Genomic DNA, 17093 nt, shown 5'->3' on the forward strand with positions numbered 1-17093 from the left:
TTCTGGTGTTAAGGCTGCTGGTGAGGCTGCACTATCGACTGTGTTGTGTGCTAATGCTGTGGTTGTGCCCTTGCAGTCGCTGCTCCTCTTACGACAACCTGCTAATCCGGACCAGTTCTGCCAAGTTGCTGTTGCAGTTGCAGTTGCCGATGCAGAGCCGCTTTCTCCGCTGGGACCGGGTCGCTCCGGCTGGCGAGGATCGGCGTTGGTTAGCGGGCAACTTTTGGCCGGCGTATGTCGGGCCCTTTTGGTACAATTTTGTTGTATAACACGGATAACACGACGATTCACGGACTCACGGACGCACGGGGGGTGGTGCTGCTGGCGGCGGCGGCGGTGGTGCAGAGTGTACGCGTGAGGTGGTCTTATGCGAAACTGCTAATTGACACTGCTGTTGCACGACTAGCATGCAGACGACATAGAGACGATTCCCCGATTCAACGATTCACGCGAGGAAGCGATTTCTGGTTTAGTTGCCCGCGGCTGAGCTGCTGCTGCTGGAGTGGCGGCTGCGGGTCGGTTGTTTTGTGGATATATACGAGTCGGTTGTAGGCGGATTGTGGCCGAAACGGAATTTTGGCTGGGTCGGTGTTTGGCAACTCACGCAAATGTTGAATGATTACAGCGAATCATTAAATTTCGCCCAATAAACAAGCCTCGTGCCCAGAGTGACCGCAGCGGGAACGTCGCAAAATACCAAAATGGCTCGGGTGAAAATACCAGCCCAAGTCCACCCACATGTGGGTGCCGAACCTTAACGCCGTGGCAAATAAAAATACCACCATTAATATATTTAACTTATCTTTGTAAAATAAGCCGATCGGTACAAAATCATATGTTATATAATAAAACGAAATGGAATTCCTTGATCTTTGTTAGGAATTTATATTTTATTTCAATTCATATTTATTTCATGAATGCTATATCAATAAGTTCTCAGTTATCAATTTTGGTAGCTTAGAAATGTTATATACACAAAGTGGTAGCGCAACTGACCAAAGAATTTATTATTTTAAAGCTTAGTTGATGTACACATGAAAAGATACTAATTATTTCCAAATATAAATCATATATTTTCCGGCATAAGTGTTCCATTTGCAGACTACAGATAATTATAAATTATCATATTTAATATACTTAAAAGTAAAGTATTGACACTGCATCCTGTTGTAAACTAAAACCCAAATAGATTCTATGAATGTCTGAGCTGTCAAAGAAGAAAACATTTAACTTATGAACATATTAAATAATTCCATATTGTCACTATTTTCGTGCTCTGTGCTGTTAATATATCTTACTTCCAGTGCAGCCCTTGGTATTTCCTTCCAATGCGCTCAGAATGTTCCAGCGCCGAAATACGGTCACTCTGTGAGGCATTTAAAGGCCTTCCAGCCGCTGGTCGGCGTCAGTAAAAAAAAATCATAGCAGACGACGCAAGTGCGGACTAATTTATTGCATCTGTTATTCGTGACGTGGCCTTTCGCCGGACGAACCGATAGCTCGAGATCCGTAAATTAAGCTACCAACGATCATGAAGTACTTTTTGCTGGTGGGCCTGCTGCTCCTAGCAGGTAAGTGTGCACATTTGCCACGCCGCATTGAACCGGCGTTTTAACCTAATTAATTGGCGTCTGATTCTCGTTTGGTAGGCGTCAATCAGATAGCCGCCGATGAGGAGGAGGCCGCAACGGAGACCATCGACCTGGATCTGGGCTCCTTCAAGGAGGGCTCCCGCACCGGTACGTAGACACGCCCCCCTCTCGCGACGACGAGGAGTTGGGCGAGTTTTGTTTGGTACACGTCAGCGTTACGATAACCGCCCCCTTTTCCCAATTCCCAATCCCCAGATGCCGAGACCCTGAAGCGCGAGGAGGAGGCCATCCAGCTGGACGGTCTGAACGTGGCGCAGCTGAAGGAAATTCGCGAGAAGGTGGGTTCATGCCAGGTCATTCGGAAGGTACACGTATGACCGGGATTTCCTTTCCCTTTTTTCTTTGTCTTTTGTCTGTGTGTGCAGGCGGAGAAGTTCACTTTCCAAACGGAGGTCAACCGCATGATGAAGCTGATCATCAACTCGCTGTACCGCAACAAGGAGATCTTCCTGCGTGAATTGATCTCCAACGCCTCCGATGCCATCGACAAGATCCGCCTACTGGCGCTGTCCAACAGCAAGGAGCTGGAGACCAATCCGGAGCTGCACATCCGCATCAAGGCCGACAAGGAGAACAAGGCGTTGCACATCATGGACTCGGGCATCGGCATGACCCACCAGGATCTGATCAATAACCTGGGCACCATCGCCAAGTCCGGCACTGCCGATTTCCTGGCCAAGATGCAAGATCCCAGCAAGTCGGAGGGACTCGATATGAACGACATGATTGGACAGTTCGGTGTGGGCTTCTACTCCGCTTTCCTGGTCGCCGATCGTGTGGTGGTGACCACCAAGCACAACGACGACAAGCAGTACATCTGGGAGTCGGACGCCAACAGCTTCAGCATCACCGAGGATCCCCGTGGCGATACTCTGAAGCGAGGATCCGTCATCTCGCTGTACCTGAAGGAAGAAGCCCAGGACTTCCTGGAGGAGGACACCGTGCGCGAGCTCATCCGCAAGTACTCGCAGTTCATCAACTTCCCCATCCGCATGTGGTCCAGCAAGACTGTCGAGGAGGAGGTGCCCGTGGAGGAGGAGGCCAAGCCCGAGAAGTCCGAGGATGACGTGGAGGATGAGGACGCCAAGGTCGAGGAGGCCGACGATGAGAAGCCCAAGACCAAAAAGGTCTCGAAGACCACCTGGGACTGGACCCTGATTAACGACAGCAAGCCCATCTGGACGCGCAAGCCCGCCGAAGTGACCGAGGATGAGTACACTAGCTTCTACAAGAGCCTGATCAAGGACTCCAGCGAGCCCCTGACCCAGACGCACTTCATCGCCGAGGGCGAGGTGACCTTCAAGAGTTTGCTCTACGTGCCCAAGGTGCAGCCATCGGAGTCCTTCAATCGCTACGGCACCAAGTCCGACAACATCAAGCTGTACGTGCGCCGTGTCTTCATCACCGACGAGTTCAACGACATGATGCCCAACTACTTGAGCTTCATTCGCGGCGTCGTCGACTCCGATGATCTGCCCCTGAACGTTTCCCGCGAAACCCTGCAGCAGCACAAGCTCATCAAGGTGATCAAGAAGAAGCTGGTCCGCAAGGTTCTCGATATGCTGAAGAAGATCGACAAGGAGGCGTACGAGAAGTTCTGGAAGGAGTTCTCCACCAAGTAAGTGTTTCTTCCTAGGAATTAAGAATGATTAGTTATTTATGGATACTGCTGATAAGCATTTCCGCAGAATCCATTATAATATTGAGAATAGTGACGTGTATTATTTTTTGCCAACAAAGTAATATATTTAGTTTGTTGCTTTAAAGAATTCCGCGCAGATAAGATAAGGAAATCCACGTATTATAATATTGGCACTGGTGACGTGTTAAGTTTATACTTAAATATTTTATTTTAGTTAAATTAGCATTTCCATTAACTATAACATCGAATTCTTGGATTTTCGTTGCTTATCAAGACCTAATTATTTTAATTGACTCATTGCAGCATCAAATTGGGCGTGATGGAGGATCCCAGCAACCGATCGCGTCTCGCCAAGCTGCTCCGCTTCCAGACCTCCAACGGCAAGGGAGTCACCTCGCTGGCCGAGTACAAGGAGCGCATGAAGGCCAAGCAGGAGCACATCTACTACATCGCTGGCGCCAACCGCGCTGAGGTCGAGAAGTCGCCGTTCGTCGAGCGTCTGCTGAGCAAGGGATACGAGGTGCTGTATCTGGTGGAGGCCGTCGACGAGTACTGCATCTCCGCGCTGCCCGAGTTCGATGGCAAGAAGTTCCAGAACGTGGCCAAGGAGGGATTCCAGCTGAACGAGTCCGAGAAGAGCAAGAAGAACTTCGAGTCGCTGAAGAGCACCTTCGAGCCGCTGGTCAAGTGGCTGAACGATGTGGCACTCAAGGATCAGATCTCCAAGGCCCAGGTTTCCGAGCGTCTGAGCAACTCGCCATGCGCCCTCGTGGCCGGCGTCTTCGGCTGGACCGGCAACATGGAGCGTCTGGCCATGTCCAACGCCCACCAGAAGTCCGACGATCCTCAGCGAACCTACTACCTCAACCAGAAGAAAACGCTCGAGATCAATCCCAGGCATCCGCTGATGCGCGAGCTGCTGCGCCGCGTGGAGGCCGACGAGGCCGATGACACCGCCAAGGACATGGCTGTGATGATGTTCCGCACCGCCACCCTGCGGTCTGGATACATGCTCCAGGAGACTTCGCAGTTCGCCGACAGTATTGAGCAGATGATGCGCCAGACCTTGGGTGTCTCCCAGGACGAGCAGGTGGAGATCGACGAGGACGAGGAGGATGACGCCGAGGAGACCGCCACCGGCAGCCAGGATAGCGGCAACGCCGACGATGAGGAGGAGGAGCAGCAGCACGACGAGCTGTAAACTACTTCACCTCACCCACTTGTCCACATAGATTGTACATAAGAGTGTGAAGTTCAGACTGAGTTTCAAACAGCCACCGGGTGGCCGGACGGGCGCTCCATCAACATTACACGCTAGATTCTAAGTAAAATAATTTCGTAGTCCTTCGCCCACGCCGTCATCACCGCCAGTCGCCCAGAGAGCACTCCACCATTACAGCCAGCACACTCGGTTGCTCAAGCGTTTTCTTTTTTCGAAAGCAAGTGAATTATGTATTTATACAATGTAATATGCTTAGTACACAACGGATTCCAATTAAAATAAATAAAGACAAATGAACTTAAAACTAAAACAACTACCATTTAGTATGGCGCGCAATGAAAAAGTTCCGCAATCGGATACAAAAAAATTTTTCTATTGAATACAAATGATAACGAAGTGAATTGAGTGCTCGATCAGTCAAGATCGGAACTCAGCGGCTCATCGTTCAGGGCCTTCAAGTAGGTGTTGTACTTCATCTGGTCGCGGATCTGCTGCACGGCCTCCGAGTGGGACAGCGTGTACGTGTCCATAAAGAGGCGCACTATCCACAGCGGGAGCAGTCCGTTCACCAGCAGCGCCGTGTGGTTCTGGTAATCGGGAAGTGTTAGGATGGATACATGACACTTTAGGTCGCCCCAAACTTACGCTTCGACTGCTGTAGACCTCGCCCAGTTTCTTGAGCATCTGCTGGTGAATGCTCTTGCTCAGTATGTCCATTATGTCCATGTGGGCAATGTTCATGTAGTGACTGGTGCGCGGCTTGAACTCGCGCTCCTTGAACAGCTTATCGAAGTCACTGCGATAGCTCTCGAAGGTATTCAGCACTTCGTCCTCGCCCATTTTTTCCAAGAGTCTGAGCCAATCAAAAGAACGCAAGTTGAAGGCACTTTCGTGTTCGCTTTATTTTCATCTCGAGTCACTTACAAAATCTTAACCTCGCGCGGCTTGGGCATGTCCAGCATGCTGTCCAGCTGCTGCAGCGCATCGAACCGCGCTCCGTCCATCTGCTCCACCTTGAAATCCTTGGCCGGCACTGGCGATACGCGTTTCATCTTGGGCTTGGGTCCTCTGCTCTTGCCGCCCCTGGTCTCGCTGAAAGTGGCAGCCAGGAAAATGATGAATGATCGCTAAAGCACCATATTTCTGTGGCTTACCCAACTACGAAGTTTTTGAATCGACTCGGACGTATGGGCGATCGGCCGGAGCGGCGTGCAGGCTTGGGCTCAACGGAACTGGCTCTGGAATTCCTGCGAATAGATCAATGGGCTCTTACTTCCCTCACATCCTAGCCTCCGCCTAACTCACTGCTGTGATGGACTGTGCGATCGCTTCATGCGGTTGCTGTGCTGCGAGGAACTGGGGCTGCTGGAAGAAGCCTTATCCTTTTCGCCTCCCTGGGAAATGGACCTGCGCTCGCTCTTGATCTTGGTTGGTTGGCTGGCCGTGGTGGAGCTCTTGTCATCCTCGTCGTCGGCGTCTATGTGCTTGGGCTTCGATTGTGTGCTGGAGGGGAATCATGCAGTGGAGAAAACATTAAAATGCATTCAACTTCGGTACATAAAATGTGAAAAGTGCAAAGGTGGTTCACAGCCATTGGCATCAATAAACACGCAATTCAAGCCTATAGCCGGTTCCTCAAAGGTTTCAAAGTTATAAGGTATTTGGGACTAACTAACGTAACGTACTAACGTTTTTGGCTTGGATCCTGAGTTTGCTACGCGGTTCTTGCGGGATGCGGGTCTGGTGCCATTGGTTTCTGCTTCCGTGGCAAGCTTGCGATTGGCGGGTATGACGCCGACAATGGTGGTGTCCTCTTGCGTGATGTATTGCAGCTGTAGGTCCAGGCAGAGATCCTTGGAGCTGGACTCCGTACCGGCCAGTAGGGTGAGCGTAGCAGGATGCGACTTATCGATCGCCTGGACGCGCACGATGATGTGATCGATAATGAGCTCGGTGTCCAGCTGGTAGGCATCCTGCCACTGCTTCAGGTTCTCGAACAGGCGCCACAGACCACACTCAATCCGGCTCCAGCGATCCGCGGTCATCCAATGGAAATCATTCTTTGATTCCCGCTCAAAATGGGTCACAGGTGTCGGCAGCACTTTGGCGCTGCAGACGACGCGATGCTTCTTGTACTGAAATGGGAGCAGCTTTAGGACATGGCGGATCACACCTTTCAGTGGCTTTCACCTGGTATAATTGCGAAATTAGTTGGCAATCACCAATGGCGGAAAACGACATTTTTATAAAATTACTATGGGTCCTGATGTGACCGTAGCCGCTGGCAGGCACAACAACAAAAGTTCAAGTCGGATCTCTGGGCACACTTCTTGCGCTTCGGTTGTCTATCGATTGTATTTTTTTATCGACTTTTGGGCGGCAAAAAGTTTCAATTTAAACTGAATACAATGGATGAGGTGTTTAAGTTTCATAAATATTCATTATGAGGAGAAAACTGAAAATGTTTTTTGGAACGTTGCAAGCAATACTTTTACGTTTTACCACACAGATCTCTATAGGAAAGTATAAAAATAGTAATTATGCATAATGAACGGATTAAGAATCCACCTGATATATAAATTTCTTTAAAAATAAAACAACATAGATACAAAAGTGTTAAGTTAATTAGGACAAAAGTTCAGAACGCTGATGTGTAAGTGTGTGACACAAGTGACGATGAGATTTTGAAACAGAAAATGAGAAATGTTTTTACTCTGAATGAATGAGGGGCGCTATCAATGAATCTCCCAGAACTTACAAATCCTTATCAACACAAGCGTGTGGCTTAGGTCAAGTCTCGCCAAGAGAACAGCCGGACTACACAGTGCAGCAAAATCGTTCCCATTCTGAGAAAGTGGTTACCTTAATACTAAGTTGGGTGGAGAGATAGCTTGGCTGCCCATGACCTCCTTAATATTATTCAAAGCAGTGGCTTAGAATGCGCAGCAAAGATGGTGAAAGTGTGCGGAACGACGTCATAGTGATGCCTTCATTATAATCTCTGTTGTCCAGTGCTGCTGGTCGACATGATTGCGAAAAAAAGCACACGCCGATGGGATCGGAGAGATGCTGCTGCTTGCTCAGTTCTCAATCGCGTTCCGGATTAGGCAGTCGAGCTGGTTGGGTTTTCCAAATAATCCGTCGATCGATCACTGGCCGCACTACTTGATTATATTATACAAACTGCGTGTGTGCCCTGCGAATCGGGCCAATATGTTCTCAATCTCGAGCTACTTCCGACTGCTGGCTGGCATCCTGATCTGCGTGGCTTCGAGGCACTGTGAGGCCCGGAGTGTTGGTGATGAGTCCCGTGAGAACGCGATTACGGATGAGACGACCGACTACCTGCGATCCCATGGCGCCATGATGAAGTCCTACATGAACTTCAGCGTCGATCCGTGCGACGACTTCTACGAGTTCGCGTGCGGCAACTGGAAGCACGTGAAAGCGCCGCGGCAATCGCCCCATAGGCGGAGCAATATCCTGGACATCAGCTACACACTGATGGACGTGACGGAGCAGCTGCTGACCAGGACACAGTTGGCGGAGGCGCTGAATGTGTCGGCCGAGCTGCTCGTTGCACAACGCTTCTACAATTCCTGCCTGGCGGCCGAGCTCTTTCCGCGACCAGCTGCCGATCCCGCTTATCTTTCGCTTATCAGGTCGCTGGGTGGTTTTCCCGCCGTCGACAGAGAGGCCTGGAACGCCTCCAGCTTCAGTTGGTTCAACATGAGCGCCCATCTCAGCAACTACGGCATTCGCAGTCTGATCCACGAAGAAATTCTGCCCCAGCATCCCTTCAATCCGTACTTCAAGCTGCCCGAGCTGGGCTTTGACCACATCGTCCACACCGACCACGTTACCAACACAAGCTCGCGGGCCTACCAGCTCAACGAGCATCGCATGCGCGGCTACCTGAAGGAGTACAATCTCACCGATGATGAAATCTCCGCCGTGATCGATGGCGTCTTTGCGTTTTGGCGCGATGCGCTCAGCATTGAGGATAAGTTCGAGAGCGATAAGGATAAGTGCGATTGGTTGAGTGAGATTAGGGAGGTGCCACCATTTGGGCAGTGGAGGAGCTACTATGAGATAGCCTGGAATGGGATAGACTTCTACAACGGCTCGTCCGGTGGCGAATTCTGCGACTTTTACTATGTGGAGCTCGACAAGGTGTGCGCCAAGCATGCGGAGGCGGTGGCCAACTATCTAGCCATGCGGCTTCTCTACCGCATGGACGACAAGCTGAAGGAGCCCAAGCAGCCCGAGGACCAAAAGGTTAACTGCCTGATGATCGTCCAGCTGACGCTGCCACAACTCTTCAACAGGCTCTACATGGCGGTAAGTTTGGATGCTGTGAATGTGTGATGCTTAGCTTTTCAATTGATATCAATTAACTTTTGCAGGAGCACTTCACCGACGAGAAGCACTCGGAGATCTCTGACATAGTGAACAAAATGCGAAAGGCCCAGCGACAGATACTCGCGAGTGTGGAGTGGTTGGACGCGGAGACGCGGGCAGAGGCTCTGAGCAAGGAGGCCGGCATCACGCCAGTGATCGGGAGCTACAAAAACGAAGAGCTTTCGGACACTCTAATCCGCGAGATCAACAATCTGACCATTGTTGAAGGCAGCTATGCCCAGAGTTTGATCAATCTGCGAGTTCTGGGCACCTATCTTAATCGCTACGCTGGCCTTCACGCTGACAAGCTGCCCAAGGACACAAAGCCGCTGACACTACTGGTGGGGATGCAGGTGAACGCGTTCTACTACAATCTGGATAACTCGGTGTACGTAATGGCGGGAATCCTGCATCCGCCTGCGTACCATCGATCATGGCCCGATTCCTTGAAGTTCGGCACCATTGGCTATCTGATAGGTCACGAGTTGACCCACGGCTTCGATACGGAGGGCTCCAGTTACGACAGCGCCGGCGAGATTCGCGACTGGTGGTCCGGAAAGTCGGAGGCGGTGTTCCAGGAACGGGCGCAGTGCTATGTGGATTACTTCAACCAATATTTGATACCGGAAATCAACCAGACGATTCGCGGCAACGAGACAAGGGACGAGAACATAGCGGACGCCGGTGGCTTGAGGGCCGCACTCGCCGGTTATCGAAACCACATGAAGCAGCTGCAAAGAAGTGGAGCGGATGGGGAGACGTTGTCCCCCAAGAACGAGCAGATGCCCGGCCTCGACCTGTCGCCGGAGCAGCTCTTCTTTGTGGGATTCGCGCAGCTGTGGTGCGCCGACTACGAGCCGGAGCACTACTGGGAGGAGCTCACCGGCGCGCACACCATCGACAAGTACCGGGTGCTGGGTGTCGTTTCCAACAACGACGATTTTGCTGAGGTCTACAAGTGCCCACTGGGCAGTCCCATGCATCCAAAGGCTGAAAGTTGTCGGATGTGGTAACCATAAGTCGCATATAAAGGTAAAGATGTAAAATACTCTAGATGTTCAACTACAAAATAAAATAATTCAGTAAAAATAATCCAAATCGACGATATAGTTTAAAATAGCTGAGTTGTCTTACACATTTCTGGTATTGAGTTAACTCACTCGACTTTATCCATTTACTCTTAATAGTAGCACCCTTTATTTCTAATTGGTTTTAATGAGCAACGTGCTCCGAGGATTTGAAGGCGTTGGGTCCCCGGTAATTCTCGACCAGCAGGGATTTGTAGCGCCTCAGGTGCACGCTGAGTCCTTCCTCGCGTTCGCTGACGGAGAGGATTGAGACGCGGGCCACGACCAGGTGGGAAGGATTCGATTGACTAAAGCCTCGGATTACGTCGATATCATCGCCGACTTCCAGCTGTCAATGGTAAATCATAAGATTGAATTCTACCTATATATGGACTCCTTACCTGGACACTCTTTTTGGGCAGCTTCTTTCCATTGACGCGTATCTTGCTCTCGTAGAAATTCAGTTCCACTTTGCTGTGGGAGGCAAGACATCATGGTTATTGGGAAATTTTGGGAATCTTCGGCTGTTTCTTACTTTCTTGCCATGCCCAGGCCAGCTTTCAGGAGGAGATCGGCGCGCAGTGAGTTCACCTTGGTCTTGACCACCTTGGAGTCCCTTTCGTCCTTGAAATCCTCATCATCCTCGTCGTCGCTGTCCAAGTCATCCGATGCTCGCGAGGATTTCTTGTCGTACTTCCACGTGGAAACACTGGTGTGCACAGGAGCCTGCAGCTCTAAGGTGGTTGGGAGTTTGGGCAGAAATCTAGTTGGTATTGGCGTCTTTAGGGATCTTCCTAGTCGGGCTATTTGACGAAAAGTCCGGAGCATTTTGTGTGCGGCGCCTTAACAATTACGATAACAAACTGAATAACATAACCTAAAAACTACAGCTGTTGCGTTGGCGTTGCCAACCATCTCTAGGACTTGGTTGACTTTTTGTTTCGTTTCTTTTTGGGTTTCTTGTCGGGATTAGGACGCACTTGGTGGACAGTAAGAGGGCGATAGTTGTGCAGATCTGCAGGCAGAAAATCATCATCATCTGGCTCCACCTCCACTTCCATGGGCTCTGGACTGGGCGACTTCTCCTTTTTAACTGGGTTATTTTTGACATCTGCTACCGGCTTTTTGCTTTTGGCTTTCATGGCCAAATTACTGAGGGCATTGCCCAGTTTTCTGGTCTCTACCTGGACATCCACGCGGTCCAACTTTACAGAGGGTTCGTCCGAGAAGCAGGATATGAAATCATCACCCCAATCCTTCTTTTCAGCCACTGGGAGCTGCGCCTTTTTTTCCTCTTCGGCTGGTTGGATTATTTCGGGTTTCTTCTTGGGTTTCTTGTGCGTTTTCGGGGCTATCTTCTTGGCAGGTGTAGGTGTTCTGTTCCGGGCAGTAATCCACTGTTCCAAGTCCTCGCTTATAGCTTTCATATCTAAGGGCAAGGCCAAGGCAAGCGCCCTTACTCCAAAGATTTCCTGGGTAAGCTCCTCCAGTTTTGGCTGCGCGTAAATGGGTGCCGTGGGCATCTTGACTGATGCACTGGTGGCCATTAAACGCATGAGGTGAGTTGGTCGCAGGCTCAAGGAAATCAATAGGCAGGAGAAACGCCGCGAGTTTATGGCGCGCAAGGAGCTCTCCAGGCCGAGATGTATGCCAAATCGAGTGGCAAACGATTTGGTCTCTCCGTCGCTGCTTTTAATTGCATTCTGCAGTATCTGGCGAAACTGCTGCACTTCCTGCTCCGATAAAACAGGGCTAAAATCAAGAGAAACAACCTGTTGATTCCGCTTTTATTGGTTTCTGCCTGCCCTACCTGTGCTGTTTGTAAGGATTGGCCAGAATATTGCGCAGTTTGGGCAGTACTTTCTTTTTGCCCTTCACTTCTTTCTGTTTTATACTGGATAAACTCATATTTACGCTATAAATTAATAAAAAATGGCAAAGTTCTGCCGAAATATCAAACAAAAATGTGTTTGGCTTTTGGCCAGTGTGACCGCTTTTCTTAACTTAAAATAAACCATAGCTTATGTCGCGTTGGCAATTGTTTTTATTTAAATTCAAACTCTCTTAATATTTGCTTCCAATCATTTTTTATTATGCTTATTTTCAAACTCTTAATTTTTATTTGTAATCATTTTCAGTACCAGTAAAGTTCCGGCTCCGTGTCCGAAGAGTACTTCAATTTTCTCGGTCTCTGGCGAACGTAATCTTCGACGAAATTCAATTGCCTTGGTGTTGTAGTTTCTACTTGAGTTTCTATTATTTCCGTTGTTGTTAAATTAAATCCAAATGGTGTTGATAATGTAGAACTTTCCTCCTGGGTGCTGTCAATCACGGTGTCCAGATACGACGTGGTAGTTTCCACGCCCGGAGTCGTGGCAATGATTTCCAGCAAGGATGTAGTATATTCTTGGGCTTCTGTGGTTGAAAACAATCCTTCTGTTGAAGTTTCTGCTGTTTCAGTTGTAGTTTGATCTGTGGATAATGCAAACGTGGATTCGTTCGGCTCTGTGGTAGAATCAGCAGATTCCGTCGTTGATTCCGGCAATTCAGTAGTGCTTGAATTGATTTCTATTTCTGTGGTAGTTTTCATTAGTTCTTTCTCTGAAAATTCAGAACCTAAAGTTGTCGTTGACTCCGGCCATCCCGTAGTACTTGGAATAGTTTCTGTAGTTGTTGATTCCTGCAATCCTGTAGAGCTCTGAATAGTTTCTGTAGTAGTTTCTTGCCATCCTGTAGTTAAATCTGGATAGATTAATGTTGATTCAGCATATTCAGTACTGTCTGGATTGGTTTCTGTAGTTGAATCTTCTGTAGAACCTTCTGTTGTGGAATATACGGCTACTGATTCTGTGGCATCTATAGCTTCTGTGCTGGTGACTTCCGGCCAAGCTGCTGTAGTGGAATACAAAATATCCGTGGTTGAAGTTACATAGCTAGATTCGGTGGTTGAATAGTCCGCCGCAGAAGTTGTATATTCCTCAGTGGCATATTTCTCCGTAGTAGTTGATGCTTCACCAGTAAAGTAGTCAGTAGTCTCCTGCGGATTGGTGGTAGATTCTGCATTTGTGGCCACCGTGGTTGTGTCCCAAAAATCTCCATCAAATGGATTGGTGAAATTTACGATGCGCGGCTTGTAGGGTACGTAGATTTTGGCTTTGTAGGGCTTGTGGTTCTTGATATACTTCTTTGCTATGCTTATCCACTCCTCGCGACCGAGAATATCGTTTAAATTTCGGCTTGAGGTCACAAAATGCGCCATCAGAAGAAGCAAACAGAATTTTTTCATAATGATGCTGATGCCTTCGGTTGACACTTTCGACTAATTACCTTTGGCGACTGCAGTGCAATATAAACGCAAGGGTCTACCTACGTTTTTATGCGTATTTCAGCTACCTGCTTGCTTGGCAAAAACGTTAATTAGCCTTAATGAACTGGAAAATTCAAATGTTGCCGCCAGGGCTGCATGCGCTTACTTTATTTGTGCTGGCAATGCCGTTGGTAATGCCGGTTTTTTTAACAGCTGATTGTTTTTCGGTGAAGAAGAAGAACAGCGTGTTTGCAGTCCGCGTTTTTGTGTAAAAATTGTGAATAATTAGTTTATTTGCAGTTTTCTTACGTTTTAAAGAAAAATTTAGGAATCAGAAAGTGGTGTAACAATTGGTAAGTCGGTAAAAACAACAAAAACAAAGATTAGCATAAGTTTGGAGGCAACGCGAAAGTTTTAAATTTTCTAGGACGCCACCGGCAAATTTTGAATGAAAATAATAAAATATTTATATATTTTAGGAAAAACCATGGATTCCGATTTGTACGATGAGTTTGGCAACTATATTGGCCCCGATCTAGACAGCGACGAGGAAGATGACCAAAGTATTTACGGGCAACCCGATGTACAGGATGATCCAGAGGTATAAACGTGCAAAAAAACAATAAAAATTATGATTAATCTATGGTTTTTCATTTAAAGGACGCCATGGACGAGGACGAGGTGGAGCCGCAGGAGGACGAGGACAAGGAGGTGACCGCCGTGGTTTTGCACGAGGATAAACGATACTATCCGTCAGCAGTTGAGGTTTACGGCCCGGATGTGGAGACCATTGTCCAAGAGGAGGACGCCCAGCCGCTGGACAAGCCGCTCATAGAGCCGGTGAAGAAGCTGAAGTTCCAGATCAAGGAGCAGGACATGCAGGAGACCACCTACGACATGGAGTTCATGGCCGATCTCATGGACACTCCGCCGCTCATTCGCAACGTGGCTTTGGTTGGCCACTTGCACCACGGCAAGACCACCTTTGTCGATTGCCTCATCCGGCAGACGCATCCGCAGTTTGAGACCATGGAGGAGCGCCAGCTGCGCTACACGGACACCCTGTTCACGGAACAGGAACGCGGCTGCAGCATCAAGGCCACGCCGGTCACACTTGTCCTGCAGGATGTCAAGCAGAAGAGCTACTTGCTGAACATCTTCGACACCCCGGGGCATGTCAACTTCTCGGACGAGGCCACCGCCGCCATGCGAATGAGCGATGGTGTCGTGCTGTTCATAGATGCCGCCGAGGGCGTCATGCTGAACACGGAGCGGCTGCTCAAGCACGCGGTGCAAGAGCGCCAGGCCATCACCGTTTGCATAAACAAGGTGAGAGTTTGGCCTTATGGTGACACTAAACTTTCTAATGGTTTTCTCTGACTTGCAGATTGATCGCCTCATCCTGGAGCTAAAATTGCCGCCCCAGGACGCCTACTTTAAGCTGAAACACATTGTGGAGGAAGTCAATGGGCTGCTGAGGTGATTAAGTGCTTCATACTTAACACTTTAATGATTTTACTAATGTGTAATATTCTTGCAGCACCTATGGCGCTCCAGATGACAATCTCTTAGTTTCGCCCATCCTGGGCAACGTGTGCTTCGCCAGCTCGTTGTATGGCTTTTGTTTCACTCTGAAATCCTTTGCCAAGCTGTATGCAGACACCTATGAGGGAGTGGCTTACCTGGACTTTGCCAAGCGGCTCTGGGGCGACATGTACTTCAACAGTAAAACGTAAGTGATGCCCCAGGATCCAAATCATTTGCTAATCAGAGTATTTTCATAGGCGCAAGTTTTCGAAGAAGCAGCCACACAATTCGGCACAGCGCAGCTTTGTGGAGTTCATTTTGGAGCCCATGTACAAGCTGATAGCCCAGGTGGTTGGCGATGTGGACACCACTTTGTCGGACACTCTGGCCGAGCTAAATGTGCGCGTCTCCAAGGAGGAGATGAAGTCCAACATAAGACCACTGCTGCGTCTCGTCTGTAACCGCTTCATGGGCGACTGCAGCGGCTTTGTGGACATGTGCGTGGAGCACATTAAATCCCCACTGGAAAATGCCAAGCGCAAGGTGGACCACATTTACACTGGACCCAAAGAGGGTGACATTTACCGGGATATGATTTCATGCAACCAATACGGCACTCTGATGGTGCACAGCTCCAAGATGTATCCCAACGATGACTGTACCTTCTTCCAAGTGCTGGCGAGAATTGTATCTGGTACCCTACACGCTGGCCAGGAGGTGCGTGTCCTGGGAGAGAACTACACCCTGCAGGATGAGGAGGACTCTCGCATTCTGCAAGTGGGTCGTCTGTGGGTATTTGAGTCTCGATACAAGGTGGAGTTAAATCGAGTACCCGCCGGAAATTGGGTGCTCATCGAAGGCATCGATCAGTGTATCGTCAAGACCTCCACCATTGTGGATATCAATGTTCCAGAAGACCTCTACATATTCCGGCCACTGAAGTTCAACACCCAGAGCATTATCAAGATTGCTGTGGAGCCAGTGAATCCATCCGAGCTTCCCAAGATGTTGGATGGCCTCCGCAAGGTGAACAAATCCTATCCACTCCTCTCGACTCGAGTTGAAGAATCCGGCGAGCATGTTATTCTGGGCACTGGCGAGCTGTACTTGGATTGTGTCATGCACGATCTGCGTAAGATGTACTCGGAGATTGACATCAAAGTGGCGGATCCTGTGGTGGCTTTCTGCGAAACAGTTGTGGAAACGAGTTCGCTGAAATGTTTTGCCGAGACGCCGAATAAGAAAAACAAAATAACCATGATCTCGGAGCCACTGGAGAAGGGACTGGCCGAGGACATTGAGAACGGAACCGTCTGCATAAACTGGAACAAAAAGCGCATCGGCGAGTTCTTCCAGGTCAACTACGATTGGGATCTGCTTGCGGCGCGTTCCATTTGGGCCTTCGGTCCTGACTCCACGGGTCCCAATATCCTGGTCGACGACACCCTGCCCTCGGAAGTGGACAAGAACCTGCTGACCGCGGTTAAGGATTCGATTGTGCAGGGCTTCCAATGGGGAACGAGAGAAGGACCGCTGTGCGAGGAGCCAATCCGTAATGTCAAGTTTAAGATTCTCGATGGCGTCATCGCCAACGAGGCGTTGCATCGAGGCGGTGGACAGATCATTCCAACAGCCCGTCGAGTGGCATACTCGGCGTTTTTGATGGCCACCCCACGTCTGATGGAACCGTATCTGTTTGTGGAGGTTCAGGCGCCGGCAGATTGTGTATCCGCTGTTTATACTGTGCTGGCTAGGCGCAGGTAAGTTCTGCTGTTTATGCTTCCTTAAGAGAATGACTTTAAATTGTATATAATCTATTTTGCAGAGGCCACGTAACGCAGGATGCTCCCGTGTCGGGTTCTCCCATCTATACGATCAAAGCCTTCATACCCGCCATTGATTCCTTTGGATTTGAGACGGATCTCCGCACGCACACCCAGGGCCAGGCCTTCTGCCTTTCGGTGTTCCATCACTGGCAGATAGTGCCTGGCGATCCCCTGGACAAGAGCATCATAATCCGGCCTCTGGAGCCGCAGCAAGCGTCCCATTTGGCCCGAGAGTTTATGATCAAGACGCGCCGCAGGAAGGGTCTGTCCGAGGACGTGTCCATCAACAAATTCTTCGACGATCCCATGTTGCTGGAGCTGGCGCGCCAGGACGTGCTGGTCAACTATCCCCTTTAGACTCCCACAAATCAGGAAAAATAAATAAAACATTTAGACATACTTTCCGAATTTCAATTGCGAACTTTAAAGAGAATCGTGTTTTTTTAACT

The 17093-nt window shown here is 49.3% G+C and overlaps 7 protein-coding genes across 8 annotated transcripts; 3 read left to right on the top strand and 4 right to left on the bottom strand.

Annotated features, from left to right (window-relative positions):
- Window positions 1-1396: 1396 nt before the first annotated feature.
- Window positions 1397-4820, top strand: LOC117144650 (endoplasmin). The gene is made up of 5 exons (XM_033309949.1): window positions 1397-1571; window positions 1650-1739; window positions 1848-1930; window positions 2018-3270; window positions 3598-4820. The coding sequence occupies exons 1-5, from the start codon at window positions 1532-1534 to the stop codon at window positions 4493-4495; spliced, it is 2364 nt and encodes a 787-aa protein (XP_033165840.1). The 5' UTR covers window positions 1397-1531; the 3' UTR covers window positions 4496-4820.
- On the bottom strand, window positions 4718-6821 carry LOC117144653 (uncharacterized protein CG4951). 2 transcript variants are annotated; one of them, XM_033309953.1, is made up of 7 exons: window positions 6707-6821; window positions 6206-6651; window positions 5846-6019; window positions 5671-5763; window positions 5441-5608; window positions 5162-5369; window positions 4718-5103 (listed from the first exon to the last, which is right to left on the bottom strand). In XM_033309953.1, the coding sequence occupies exons 1-7, from the start codon at window positions 6755-6757 to the stop codon at window positions 4930-4932; spliced, it is 1314 nt and encodes a 437-aa protein (XP_033165844.1). In that variant the 5' UTR covers window positions 6758-6821; the 3' UTR covers window positions 4718-4929. The 2 variants fall into 2 exon arrangements, with proteins under 2 accessions (XP_033165844.1, XP_033165843.1); XM_033309952.1 differs by having other exon boundaries at window positions 5822-6019.
- A 635-nt stretch (window positions 6822-7456) lies between these two features.
- Window positions 7457-10014, top strand: LOC117144651 (neprilysin-2). The gene is made up of 2 exons (XM_033309950.1): window positions 7457-8857; window positions 8923-10014. Exons 1-2 carry the CDS (start codon window positions 7583-7585, stop codon window positions 9928-9930), a joined length of 2283 nt encoding a protein of 760 aa, XP_033165841.1. The 5' UTR covers window positions 7457-7582; the 3' UTR covers window positions 9931-10014.
- A 40-nt stretch (window positions 10015-10054) lies between these two features.
- LOC117144656 (mitochondrial transcription rescue factor 1) lies at window positions 10055-10837 on the bottom strand. The gene is made up of 3 exons (XM_033309956.1): window positions 10520-10837; window positions 10386-10458; window positions 10055-10333 (listed from the first exon to the last, which is right to left on the bottom strand). The coding sequence occupies exons 1-3, from the start codon at window positions 10810-10812 to the stop codon at window positions 10130-10132; spliced, it is 570 nt and encodes a 189-aa protein (XP_033165847.1). The 5' UTR covers window positions 10813-10837; the 3' UTR covers window positions 10055-10129.
- Window positions 10838-10884: 47 nt separating this feature from the next.
- Window positions 10885-11970, bottom strand: LOC117144654. Its single transcript, XM_033309954.1, has 2 exons — window positions 11795-11970; window positions 10885-11736 (listed from the first exon to the last, which is right to left on the bottom strand). The coding sequence occupies exons 1-2, from the start codon at window positions 11890-11892 to the stop codon at window positions 10902-10904; spliced, it is 933 nt and encodes a 310-aa protein (XP_033165845.1). The 5' UTR covers window positions 11893-11970; the 3' UTR covers window positions 10885-10901.
- A 45-nt stretch (window positions 11971-12015) lies between these two features.
- Window positions 12016-13297, bottom strand: LOC117144655 (mucin-5AC-like). The gene has a single exon (XM_033309955.1). The coding sequence runs from the start codon at window positions 13268-13270 to the stop codon at window positions 12119-12121; it is 1152 nt and encodes a 383-aa protein (XP_033165846.1). The 5' UTR covers window positions 13271-13297; the 3' UTR covers window positions 12016-12118.
- Window positions 13298-13512: 215 nt separating this feature from the next.
- On the top strand, window positions 13513-17043 carry LOC117144649 (116 kDa U5 small nuclear ribonucleoprotein component). Its single transcript, XM_033309947.1, has 7 exons — window positions 13513-13644; window positions 13771-13892; window positions 13952-14620; window positions 14679-14770; window positions 14832-15023; window positions 15076-16578; window positions 16644-17043. The coding sequence occupies exons 2-7, from the start codon at window positions 13779-13781 to the stop codon at window positions 16999-17001; spliced, it is 2928 nt and encodes a 975-aa protein (XP_033165838.1). The 5' UTR covers window positions 13513-13644; window positions 13771-13778; the 3' UTR covers window positions 17002-17043.
- Window positions 17044-17093: the final 50 nt, after the last annotated feature.

Source organism: Drosophila mauritiana, chromosome 3R (assembly GCF_004382145.1).
Source record: "Drosophila mauritiana strain mau12 chromosome 3R, ASM438214v1, whole genome shotgun sequence".
Taxonomy (NCBI): domain Eukaryota; kingdom Metazoa; phylum Arthropoda; class Insecta; order Diptera; family Drosophilidae; genus Drosophila; species Drosophila mauritiana.